This window comes from Ammospiza caudacuta, chromosome 3 (genome assembly GCF_027887145.1).
Source record: "Ammospiza caudacuta isolate bAmmCau1 chromosome 3, bAmmCau1.pri, whole genome shotgun sequence".
In the NCBI taxonomy this organism is placed as follows: domain Eukaryota; kingdom Metazoa; phylum Chordata; class Aves; order Passeriformes; family Passerellidae; genus Ammospiza; species Ammospiza caudacuta.
Window position 1 is genome coordinate 116,566,811 of NC_080595.1, and position 13,592 is coordinate 116,580,402.

At 46.1% G+C, this 13,592-nt stretch overlaps 1 protein-coding gene across 1 annotated transcript in view; it reads left to right on the forward strand.

The window, feature by feature from the left end:
- Positions 1 to 11,421: 11,421 nt before the first annotated feature.
- ELP3 (elongator acetyltransferase complex subunit 3) overlaps positions 11,422 to 13,592 on the forward strand; it is a 198,767-nt gene continuing 196,596 nt past the window's right edge. Inside the window, exon 1 of the mRNA XM_058802830.1 lies at positions 11,422 to 11,469. Within this exon, the coding sequence (XP_058658813.1) occupies positions 11,442 to 11,469 (28 nt within the window). The 5' untranslated portion in view covers positions 11,422 to 11,441. The remainder of the gene's footprint in view (positions 11,470 to 13,592) is intronic.

Consider the following 13,592-nt stretch of genomic DNA (forward strand, 5'->3'; position numbering starts at 1 on the left):
AAATTTCTCCCCCTGGAACTGGGGAAATGACAGCAAAATTCCTGCTGGATTTGGGACCTGAGCCCGTTTTCCTGCACTGGTGCCACATCCCCTTCTCCTCCTGCAATTTTCACCTTGGAGGAGCTTCCTGAGATCCTCGGGGGGTTTTCTGTGGAAGAAAACCTGGAGACAGAATTCCTTTCTCAAGTTAAAGCAATTCCACTTTTTCTGCTGAGACAGCGAGAGGGAAATCAAACCCCACTCTGGATTCGCACCTGGAGGCACCAGGAGCTGGAATTTCAGGGACTGGGAACCCTGGGCTCTCCTTCTCTCTCTCATTGGTCTCTGAAATTTGGGAAAATCCCAGGAAATGCAGCAAAAATCAGGTTTTGAGGATAAAGGGATTGAGAGCACAGAGAACTGAATTTACCCCAGCTGGGAAAAACAGAACAGAACAAAATCAGGAAAAAATCATGGCAAGCACAAAAACCCCTCAGCATTCATGGACAAAAATCCCATTGGAGAGGAAATTGCAACCAGAAATCACAGAGATATCAAGGATGGAAAGGACTTTTAAATCATCAAATGCCTTTTAAATCATCAAATCCCTTTTAAATCATCAAATGCCTTTTAAATCATCAAATCCCCTTTAGATCCCCAAATCCCTTTGGGATCCCCAAATCCCTTTGGGATCGCCAAATGCCTTTTGTATCTTGAAATCCCTTTCGGATCCCCAAATCCATTTTGGATCCCAAATCCCTTTTAGATCCCCAAATCCCTTTTAGATCCCCAAATCTAAATTTGGGGTCTAATTTGGGATCCCTTTTAGATCCCCAAATCCATTTTAGATCCCTAAATCCCTTTTAGATCAGATCCCAAAATCCCTTTTGGATCCCCAAATCCATTTTGGACCCCAAATCCATTTTAGATCAGATCCCCAAATCCCTTTTAAATCATCAAATCCATTTTGGATCCCCAAATCCATTTTAAATCCCCAAATCCCTTTGGGATCCCCAAATCCATTTTGGATCCTGAAATCCCTTTTGGATCCCCAAATCCATTTTGGATCCCCAAATCCCTTTTGGATCAGATCCCCAAATCCATTTTGGATCCCCAAATCCAAATTTGGAATCTTATTTCGGATCTCATTTGGGATCTCATTTGGGATCCCTTTTAGATCCCCAAATCCCTTTTAGATCCCCAAATCCAAATTTGGGATCTGATTTGGGATCCATTTTAGAGCCCCAAATCCCTTTTGGATCCCCAAATCCCTTTTGGATCCCCAAATCCAAATTTGGGATCTCATTTGGGATCTCATTTGGGATCCATTTTAGATCCCCAAATCCATTTTGGATCCCCAAATCCAAATTTGGGATCTGATTTGGGATCCATTTTAAATCCCCAAATCCATTTTAAATCCCCAAATCCCTTTTGGATCCCCAAATCCAAATTTGGGATCTGATTTGGGATCCATTTTAAATCCCCAAATCCATTTTAAATCCCCGAATCCCTTTTGGATCCCCAAATCCAAATTTGGGATCTGATTCGGGATCTCACTTGGGATCCCTTTCAGAGCCCCGCGCCCACCCCCAGGTTTCCATTCCGCGCCGGTTCCGTCGTTCTTCCCCGCAGAAATTCCCCCCAAACCCGAGCTGCCCCTGCCCTGGTGCGGCCCACGGAGTCTCCGTGTGGATGGAAGGGATTTCTGCGCTGGGAGCGGATTCATCCGCGTCCCCCGAGGCTTTCGGGGGTTCTGGGGGCACCGCGGCGTCCCCGGCACTGCGAGACCCCAAATCAGCGATTTCCCAGCTCAGGGCAGCTCCCTCTGCCTCCCTCGTGGGTCTGTTCTGAAATTCGGGCAATGCCCAGGAAATGCAGCAAAAATCAGGTTTTGAGGATAAAGGGATTGAGAGCGCAGAGAACTGAATTTACCCCAGCTGGGAAAAACAGAACAAAATCAGGAAAAAATCATGGCAAGCACAAAAACCCCTCAGCATTCATGGACAAAAATCCCATTGGAGAGGAAATTGCAACCAGAAATCACAGAGATATCAAGGATGGAAAAGACTTTTAAATCATCAAATGCCTTTTAAATCATCAAATCCCTTTTAAATCATCAAATCCCTTTGGGATCCCCAAATCCCTTTTGTATCTTGAAATCCCTTTTGGATCCCAAATCCCTTTTGGATCCCCAAATCCCTTTTAGATCATTAAATCCCTTTTAGATCCCCAAATCCATTTTAGATCCCCAAATCCCTTTTAGATCAGATCCCCAAATCCCTTTTAAATCATCAAATCCATTTTGGATCCCCAAATCCCTTTTGGATCCCCAAATCCAAATTTGGGATTTCATTCCGGATCTCATTTGGGATCTCATTTGGGATCCCTTTTAGATCCCCAAATCCCTTTTGGATCCCAAATCCATTTTAGATCCCCAAATCCAAATTTGGGATCTGATTTGGGATCTCATTGGGGATCCATTTTAGATCCCAAATCCATTTTAGATCCCCAAATCCATTGTAGATCCCCAAACCCATTTTGGATCCCCAAATCCAAATTTGGGATCTGGTTTGGGATCCATTTTAGATCCCCAAATCCCTTTTGGATCCCAAATCAATTTTAGATCGCAAATCCATTTTAGATCCCAAATCCCTTTTGGATCCCAAATCCATTTTAGATCCCAAATCCATTTTAGATCCCAAATCCCTTTTGGATCCCAAATCCATTTTAAATCATCAAATCCTTTCAGATCCCCAAATCCCTTTTGGATCCCCAAATCCATTTTAAATCATCAAATCCATTTTAGATCCCAAATCCATCTTAGATCCCCAAATCCCTTTGGGATCCCCAAATCCATTTTAGATCTGTGAAATTTTGAGGATTTGAAGTGAATTATTGAGGATTTTGAGTGAATTTTTGAGAATTTAAAGCGAAATTTTGAGGGTTTTAAGTGAAATTTGGAGGATTTGTAGTGAATTTTTGAGGATTTAAAGTGAAATCCCCTGGTCAGATCCACATTCCAAACATGGAAAATATATCAATAATTTATATTTCCCATCAGTATTCCCTGGAATTGTGCAATTCCCAGGTCAGATTCTCGTTCCAAACATGGAAATGAATCACAATAAAATCTGAGAAATGAATCAGAATAAAATCAGATGTAAGGGAAATAAATCACAATAAAATCAGATGTAAGAGAAATAAATCACAATAAAATCAGATGTAAGAGAAATAAATCAGGATAAAATCAGATGTAAATAAATCAGAATAAAATCAGATGTAAGAGAAATAAATCAGGATAAAATCAGATGTAAATAAATCAGAATAAAATCAGAAGTAAGAGAAATAAATCAGGATAAAATCCGAGAAATAAATCAGAATAAAATCAGAAGAGAAATAAATCAGAATAAAATCCGAGAAGTAAATCAGAATAAAATCAGAAGTAAGAGAAATAAATCAGAATAAAATCCGAGAAATAAATCAGAATAAAATCAGATGTAAGAGAAATAAATCAGGATAAAATCAGATGTAAATAAATCAGAATAAAATCAGAATAAAATCAGAATAAAATCCGAGAAATAAATCACAATAAAAACAGATGTAAGAGAAATAAATCAGAATAAAATCCGAGAAATAAATCAGAATAAAACCAGATGCAAGAGAAATAAACCACTATAAACCAGATGCACTTATTCTGTCTGTAAACATATTTTCCACCATTCCTGAGGCCTGGAGATTGAAAAGGAGAGGAAATAAAAAATCTCAGGGTGAAATCCTGAGTTTGGCTCCAGCCCCGCTTTGGGGAACAAACCCAGCCCAGCCCCCCGGGCTCCCCGGGCTCCTCGCCTGGAAGCAATGGCAGAGTTTGCGACCATTTGGGAGGGAAATTGAATTTTCCTGACGATTCCGAGCTGAAAAAGCAGAAATTTGGGGGAAAAAAAAGACTTTTGTGGAGGGGGATTGTGGGAATGGCAAAATGGAGAGAAGTGGGAGGAGAGCGAATCTCAGCAGGGGGCTGGGGAGTAAAGGGTTAATGCAGTAAAGGGTTCATGGAATAAAGGGTTAATGGGATAAAGGGTTAATGGAATAAAGGGTTCATGGGATAAAGGGTAATGGAATAAAGGGTTAATGGGATAAAGGGTTAATGGCATAAAGGGTTAATGGAGTAAAGGGTTAATGGCATAAAGGGTTAATGGGATAAAGGGTAATGGAATAAAGGGTTAATGGAGTAAAGGGTTAATGGGATAAAGGGTTAATGCAGTAAAGGGTTAATGGAGTAAAGGGTTAATGGGATAAAGGGTTAATGGAGTAAAGGGTTAATGGAGTAAAGGGTTAATGGCATAAAGGGTTAATGGCATAAAGGGTAATGGAATAAAGGGTTAATGGAGTAAAGGGTTAATGGGATAAAGGGTTAATGGAGTAAAGGGTTAATGGGATAAAGGGTTAATGGCATAAAGGGTTAATGGCATAAAGGGTTAATGGAGTAAAGGGTTAATGGAGTAAAGGGCAATAAAGGGTTAATGCAGTAAAGGGTTAATGGCATAAAGGGTTAATGGAGTAAAGGGTTAATGGAACAAAGGGTTAATGGAGTAAAGAGCAAAAAAGGGTTAATGGAGTAAAGGGCAATAAAGGGTTAATGGAATAAAGGGTTAATGGAACAAAGGGTTAATGGAATAAAGGGTTAATGGGATAAAGGGTTAATGGGATAAAGGGTTAATGCAATAAAGGGTTAATGGGATAAAGGGTTAATGGAGTAAAGGGTTATTGCAATAAAGGGTTAATGGCATAAAGGGTTAATGCCATAAAGGGTTAATGAAGAGCATGCAGACCCTGTGGCAAAGGGAGAGCAGCCGGCAGAGGGAATAAATGCAAATTAAAGTTGCCGTAATCAGTGGGTGGAGCTGATAAGGAGCTGATAAGGAGCTGAGCTCAGCTCCAGGGCTCAGTTGTTTGTAGGGAGGCAAAGGAAATGGTAATATTTGGGAATATTTGGGAAAATGTGGGAATATTTGGGAATATTTGGGAATATTTGGGAATATTTGAAATCCACCACCTTGTGCCTGCTGGAGGATGATTGAAATCCCATTTCAACCAGGACCTGATTTCCAAACAGCCTCAGGCGCAGAGCAGGGCCTTAAAATATCGCACCCAGCGGGGAGAGCTCCTGCCTCAGCCCTTCTCCCTCCCTGCAGCCCCCAGCCAACTTTAAACCTGTACAAAATTTACAGTTCCATCTGTAATTTAAGGGTTTTTTCCTTGCTGCCTGTTCGGTGCTCCTCCACATTCCTGTATTTCCATCCAGGACGGCACCAACCTGGCTCAAGGGCCTTTCCCAATGAAGGAATCCCTGCACAAAATCTCAATTGAAATAAAGATTTGCCCAAGAAATGAATCCTGCAGATCCCATTGAGATCCCAACAGGGAAAAGCTCTCGGAGCTCCTCAGCCATGGGAGTGGTGCCAAAAATCCCCACAGCAGCCCCTGGACACGGACAATTTCCAAGGAAAAATCACCCTGTCCAGGAGATTTACAGTTTACAATTTACTCCCCACAATTTACAATTTTAAACCTGTAAAAAATAGTTTTATCTGTAATTTAAGGGTTTTTTCCTTGCTGCCTGTTCGGTGCTCCTCCACATTCCTGTGTTTCCATCCAGGAGTGACCAGGACGGCACCAACCTGGCTCAAGGGCCTTTCCCAATGAAGGAATCCCTGCACAAAATCTAAATTTATTTAAAGATTTGCCCAAGAAATAAATCCTTTCAGATCCCCGAGCTCACAACAGGGAAAAGCCCTCAGAGCTCCTCAGTCCTGACAGTGGTACCAAAAATCCAAATTTCCAAGGAAAAATGTCCCTGTCCAGGAGATTTGACCATCCCACAACTGCACAATTTTAAACCTGTACAAAATACAGTTTCATCTGTAATTTAAGGTTTTTTCCTTGCTGCCTGTTCCGTGCTCCTCCACATTCCCGTGTTTCCATCCAGGAGTGACCAGGATGGCACCAGGGAGGAGATTTGGGAGCTGGTGCCACCAGCAAGGCCCTGGCAAACAGCAACAACTCAACAATTGTAAACAATTGCCAATTTCCCAAAGAGAAGCCGAGGAAATCCCGGACTCCAGAAGCTCATGTGAGTTTTAGAAGTGGCTGAATATTCACAGAAGAATGCCGAGATGATTTGAAGGACTGATGAAGATTTTGGGATGCAAGAGACCCCAGGTCCAACCTCGTGCTTTAAGCAGGGTCAGATCTGGGATCATCGCAGGCTGCTGAGGAATTTAGGGCTTCCAAATCCTCCCAAGGAGGAGAGGGCACAGCTGCTGTGTGGGACATTGTGACACTTTGGGAATTACGGAAAATCCCGAGCTGCAAGATCGTCAAATCCGACTCCTGCACAGACACCCCAAAATCCCTCCCTGGGTGCGCGGTCCTGGAGCCGTGGGAATGTCACCATTCCCTGGGGATCCTGGTCAGTGCCTGACCCTTTAGGGAAGAACCTTTTTCTATGAACCTTTTCACAATAAACCTTTGCTCAATAAAGCTTTTCTCATAATCGAGCCTCCCCTCGGTTATGCAGGGTTTGCATCCAGGGACCCTCTCAGCCTCTTCCCCTTCAAGCCTCAGACTTTCCCCCCCTCAAACACCCCGTTCCCCTTCCCTGCTCCCTCCTCCGTGCACTCCCCGGGATCCCGCGGGGCTCCAGGAGGGATTTTTCTTCATTTGTCAGGAAAATTCAGCTGTTTTTTCCCTCCTGGAATCGATGTTTTGCTACCACCTAGCGCTGAGGGGGCGCGGACTCCTCAGGCCCTCAGGGCGGATCTCAGCACCGGAGGGAATTTGGGAACGAGACCCTGGAGAAAACGGGATTTTAAGGCGGAAATAGGATGATCCCACTACTGAGAATTTCAGAAATTTTCCCTTTTAAACTGTTTTTTCCTGCTCGAGTCGATGTTTTGCTACCACCTAGCGCTGAGGGGGCGCGGCCTCCTCAGGCCCTTGTGGTTCCCCTCAGGGCAGATAAAAGCACCGGCGGGAATTTGGGAACAAGCCCGCGGGGAAAACTGGATTTAACGGGAAAAGAGAACGATCCTATTATTATGAATTTCAGAAATTGTCCCTTTTAAACTGTTTTTTTTTTTTTTTTTTCCCTCCTGGAGTCGATGTTTTGCTACCATCTAGCACTGAGGGGGCGCGGCTTCCTCAAACCCGAGTGGTTCCTCTCACGGCGGATTCCAGCACCAGAGGGAATTTGGGAACGAGACCCTGGGGGGGAAAATTGGATTTTAACGGGGAAATAGGATGATTCCACTACTAATAATGTCAGAAATTGTCCCATTTTTCCCATTTTAATAGGACTTTTCCCTCCTGGAATCGATGTTTTGCTACCATCTAGCGCTGAGGGGGCGCGGCCTCCTCAGGCCCGCGTGGTTGCCCTCGGGGCGGATCTCAGCGCCGGCGCGATTTTGGGAACGAGATCCCGGGGACAACTGGGTTTAACGGGGAAATAGAACGATCCTATTATTATGAATTTCAGAAATTGTCCCTTTTAAACTGTTTTTTTTTTTTTCCTTCCTGGAGTCGATGTTTTGCTACCAACTAGCGCTGAGGGGGCGAGGCCTCCAGGCCGGCGTAGTTCCTCTCAGGGAGGATCTCAGCACCACCGGGAATTTGGGAACGAGACCCTGGGAAAACTGAATTTAAACAGGAAATAGGACGATCCCAGTACTGAGAATTTCAGAAATTGTCCCTTTTTAATAGGTTTTTTCCCTGCTCGAGTCGATGTTTTGCTACCACCTAGCGCTGAGGGGGCGCGGCCTCTGCAGGCCCGCGTAATTCCCCTCAGGGCGGATCTCAGCGCCGGCGCGATTTTGGGAACGAGATCCCGGAGACAACTGGGTTTAACGGGGAAATAGAAGGATCCCATTATTGTGAATTTCAAAATTTTCCCTTTTAAATATTTTTTTTTTCCTGCTCGAGCCGATGTTTTGCTACCACCTAGCGCTGAGGGGGCGCGGCCTCCTCAGGCCCTTATGGTTCCCCTCAGGGAGGATCCCAGCACCGGCGGGAATTTGGGAACGAGACTCCGGGGAAAACTGGATTTAACGGGAAAAGAGAACGATCCTATTATTATTAATTTCACAAATTGTCCCATTTTAATAGGACTATTCCCTCCTGGAGTCGATGTTTTGCTACCATCTAGCGCTGAGGGGGCGCGGCTTCCTCAGGTCTGCATGGTTCCGCTCAGGGAGGATCCCAGCACCACAGGGAATTTGGGAACGAGACCCCGGGGAAAAGTGGATTTTAACGGGGAAATAGGATGATCTCATTATTGTGAATTTCAGAAATTGTTCATTTTAAATCATCAGCTATAAGAGCAGTCACCAGGATGTTTTTATACCCTGTGAGGGCCGTGTCCAACTCCTGGGACATGAGGGACCTGGAGTAGCTCCCATAAAGATGGGGAAGGGCCTGGAGCATCTCCCTGGCCAGGAAAGGCTGAGGAAGAAGGGGCTGTTCAGCCTGGAGAGGAGAGAAATGAGAGGGAACTTCATCCCTGGGTGTCCCTGGTGCAGCAATGGCACCAGACCCACAGGCAGGGAATAATCCCAGCAAGTTCAACCTGGACATGAAAAATTTCTGCTCTGGGCAGTGCCCAGCTCTGAGGCTGTGGAGTCTCCTCTCTGGGATATTCCAGAGCCCTCTGGACACACTCCCGTGCCCTGGGCTCTGGGATGGCCCTGCTGGATGGAGCAGGGATGTGGCACCAGTGACCCTCTGTGGTCCCATCCAGCCTGACCCATCCTGGGGCTCTGAGAATCTGCAAATCTGGGATTCTGTGGGGGTGTGAGCCTGAGATGCTGTGATTCCCAGAGTCTGTGATTTCATGATTATATGAGTCTGTGATTCCTTGATTCTCTGAGTCTGTAATGCCATGATTCTCTGATTCTGTAGTTCTGTGATTTTGTGTCTGTGATTCCATGGTTCTGTAATTCTTTGATTCTGTAATGCCATGATTCTCTGATTCTGTAGTTCTGTGATTTTGTGTCTGTGATTCCATGGTTCTGTAATGCCATGATTCTCTGCTTCTGTAGTTCTCTGTGATTTTGTGAGTCTGTGATTCCATGATTCCGTGTTTTCTGTGAGTCTGTGATTCCATGATTCTGTGATTCTGTAATGCCATGATTCTCTGATTCTGTAGTTCTCCGGGTTTTGTGAGACTGCAATTCCATGATTCCGTGTTTTCTGTGAGTCTGTGATTCCATGATTCTGTAATTCTGTGATTCTGTAATGCCATGATTCTCTGCTTCTGTAGTTCTCCGGGTTTTGTGAGACTGCAATTCCATGATTCCCTGTTTTCTGTGAGTCTGTGATTCCATGATTCTGTGAATCTGTCATTCCATGATTCTCTAATTCTGTGAATCTGTAATCCCATTATTCTGTAATTTTGTGAGTCTGAGTCCATGAATCTGTGAGTCTGTGATTCTGTGAATCTGTAACTCCATGATTCTCTCATTCTGTGAGACTGTGAGTCCGTGAATCTGTGAGTCCGTGATTCCATGATTCTGTGAATCTGTAACTCCATGATTCTGTCATTCTGTGACTGTGAATCTGTAATTCTCTGGTTCTGTCATTCTGTGGGTCTGTAATTCCATGGTTCTGTAAGTCTGTAATTCCATGATTCTGTCATTCTGTGTTTCCATGATTCTCTGACCCTGTGATTCCACAATTCCACATTCTGCACTTCTGAGACTCCATGACCCTCTGATGCTCTGATTCTGTGATTCCATCATTCCACATTTCTGGGATTCTGAGAGTCTGTGATTCCATGATTTGGTGATTCTGACTCTATGGCTCTGACATTCTGTGATTCCATGATTCCATCACTCTGCAGTTCTGGGATTCTCTGAGCCTGTGATTCCGTGATTTTGTGATTCTGACTCCGTGACTCTGAGATTCTGTGATTCCATGATTCCATCACTCTACAATTCCGGGATTCTCTGAGTCTGTGATTCCATGATTTTATGATTCTGTAATTCCATGATTCTGGCATTCTCTGAGTCTGTGATTGCATGATTTTATGATTCTGTAATTCCATTATTCTGGGATTCTCTGAGTCTGTGATTCCATGATTTTGTGATTCTGTAATTCCATGATTCTGGGATTCTGGGAGTCAGTGATTCCATGATTTTGTGATTCTGACTCTGTGACTGAGATTCCCTCACCCTGTGATTCCACAAATCCATCATTCTGCACTTCTGAGACTCTGTGACTCTCTGACACTGTGATTCCATGATTCCATCGCTCTACAGTTCTGGGATTCTGGGATTCTGTGATTCCATGATCTTGTGATTCTGACTGTGGCTGTGAGATTCTGTGATTCCATGATTGCATCACTCTGCTCTCTGAGCCTGTGAGTCCGTGATTTTGTGACTCTGAGATTCTGTGGTTCTATGATTTCATTACTCCACAGTTCTGGGACTCTGGGAGTCTGTGAGTCCATAATTTTGTGATTCTGACTCTGTCATTCTGTGACTCTGAGATTCCACGATTCCATTGCTCTACAATTCTGGGATTCTGGCGTCTGTGAGTCCACAATTTTGTGATTCTGACTCTGTGGCTCTGAGATTCCATCACCCTGTGATTCCACAATTCCACATGCTGACTCTGTGACTCTCTGCCGCTGGGATTCCATGATTCCATCATTCTACAGTTCTGGGATTCTGGGATTCCATGATTTTGTGATTCTGACTGTCACATTCTGGGATTCCATGATTCCATCATTCTACAGTTCTGGGATTCTGGGATTCCATGATTTTGTGATTCTGACTGTCAGATTCTGGGATTCCATGATTCCCTCACTCTGCGGTTCTGGGATTCCCTCAGTCTGTGAATCCATGATTCTGTAATTCTGTGAATCTGTAATTCCCTTATTCTCTAATTCTGTGAGCCAGTGATTCCATGATTTTGTGATTCTGACTCTGTGACTCTGAGATTCCATCACCCTGTGATTCCACAATTCCACATTCTGCACTTCTGAGACTCCATGACCCTCTGACACTGTGATCGTGCGATTCCCCGATTCCCTAATTCCATGATTCCTTAATTGATTCCTTAATTGATTCCTTCATTGATTCCTTCATTGACTCCTTGATCCGCGTGACCCTGCCTTCACCTGACACCACAACTTTCCACAAACACCATCCAACCGAGCACCCACACTGGCAGGAGGACCGGGAGACCCCAAACCCCCTCCCCAAACCCAGGGTGACGCCCAGAACCCCCAAATCCCGAGATTTTCCCCCAAAATCCCGGGGGGTGTCCCCGTTCCCCTCTCGGTGCGGTCCCGGCGCCCCCCGGTGCCTGATGGCGGAACCGCAATTCCCTTTACGGCGCTTTCGCGATAGCGCGGGGCGGCGTCGCTTTACGGCAGCGCAACGGGCCAGGCCGCGGGATCCGCCGGCATGAAGCAGAAAAAGAAAAATGCGAAAGGTAAAAAATAAAACAAAAATACCTGAGGGGCTGGAACGTGTCCGGGAGAGGGAATGGAGCGGGGTGAGGGAGATGGGGGGGCTGTGCGTGGAGAAAAGGAGGCTTGGGGGGCTCTGCAGGACTCCCTGACGTGAGGGGACAGCCGGGGACGGCGTGAGGGGAAACGGCCTCGAGCTGTGCCGGGGGAGGGTTAAATTGGATAACAACGGGTTTTAAATCGTATAAAAGCAGGAATTTCCACCCTTAAAGGGCTGCCCAGCCCTGGCACAGCTGCTCAGGGCAGTGCTGCAGTCCCCATCCCCGGGGGAATTAAAAATCCCCGTGGATGTGGCACCTGGGGACACGGGTGGCCCTGGAATTGCTGGGAGTGTTTGCACTCCGTGCTCTTCTCCAGCCTGACCCATTCCCACCCTGAACCATTCCCACCCAACCATTTTAAATTTCCATTTCAAATCCCCGTGGATGTGGCACTTGGGGACACTTGGTGGCCCTGGAATTGCTGGGAATGATTGGACTCTGGAGCCCTTTTCCATCCTGAACCATTCCACGGTTCTGTGACAGGAATTTCAATTTAAAATCCCCGTGGATGTGGCACCTGGGGACACGGGTGGCCCTGGAATTGCTGGGAATGGTTGGACTGTGGAGCTCTTCTCCAGCCTGACCCATTCCACGGTTCCGTGACAGGAATTTCAATTTTAAATTTCAATTTAAAATCCCTGGACGGCGTGAGGGGAAACGGCCTCGAGCTGTGCCGGGGGAGGGTTAGATTGAATAACAGGAGGGTTAAATTGGATAAAAGCGGGTTTTAAATTGTATAAAAGCAGGAATTTCCACCCTTAGCGGGCTTCCCAGCCCTGGCACAGCTGCTGAGGGCAGTGCTGCAGTCCCCATCCCCGGGGGAATTCAAAATCCCCGTGGATGTGGCACCTGGGGACACGGGTGGCCCTGGAATTGCTGGGAATGGTTGAACTCCGTGCTCTTTCCCAGCCTGACCCATTCCACGGTTCCCTGGCAGGAATTTCAATTTTGAATTTCAATTTAAAATCCCCGTGGATGTGGCATTCGGGGACACGGGTGGCTCTGGAATTGCTGGGAGTGTTTGCACTCTGGAGCTCTTTCCCAGCCTGACCCATTCCACGGTTCTGTGACAGGAATTTCAATTTTAAATTTCAATTTCAAATCCCCGTGGATGTGGCACCTGGGGACACGGGTGGCCCTGGAATTGCTGGGAATGTTTGAACTCCGTGCTCTTTCCCAGCCTGACCCATTCCGCGGTTCCGTGACAGGAATTTCAATTTTAAATTTCAGTTTAAACTCTCTGGACAGCGTGAGGGGAAACGGCCTCGAGCTGTGCCGGGGGAGGGTTAAATTGGATAACAGGACGCTTAATTGGAAAACAATCGGAATTTCCACCCTTAGAGGGCTGCCCAGCCCTGGCACAGCTGCTCAGGGCAGTGCTGCAGTCCCCATCCCCGGGGAATTTAAAATCCCCGTGGATGTGGCACTTGGGGACACGGGTGGCCCTGGAATTGCTGGGAATGGTTGAACTCCGTGCTCTTTCCCAGCCTGAACTATTCCACGGTTCCCTGGCAGGAATTTCAATTTTAAATTTCAATTTAAAATCCCCGTGGATGTGGCACCTGGGGACACGGGTGGCTCTGGAATTGCTGGGAATGGTTGAACTCCGTGCTCTTTCCCAGCCTGAACCATTCCACGGTTCCGTGACAGGAATTTCAATTTTAAATTTCAGTTTAAACTCTCTGGACGGCGTGAGGGGAAACGGCCTCGAGCTGTGCCGGGGGAGGGTTAAATTGGATAACAGGATGCTTAATTGGAAAACAATCGGAATTTCCACCCTTAGAGGGCTGCCCAGCCCTGGCACAGCTGCTCAGGGCAGTGCTGCAGTCCCCATCCCTGGGGGAATTAAAAATCCCCGTGGATGTGGCACCTGGGGACATGGGTGGCCCTGGAATTGCTGGGAATGTTTGAACTCCGTGCTCTTTCCCAGCCTGACCCATTCCACGGTTCCCTGGCAGGAATTTCAATTTTAAATTTCAATTTAAAATCCCCGTGGATGTGGCACCTGGGGACACGGGTGGCCCTGGAATTGCTGGGAGTGTTTG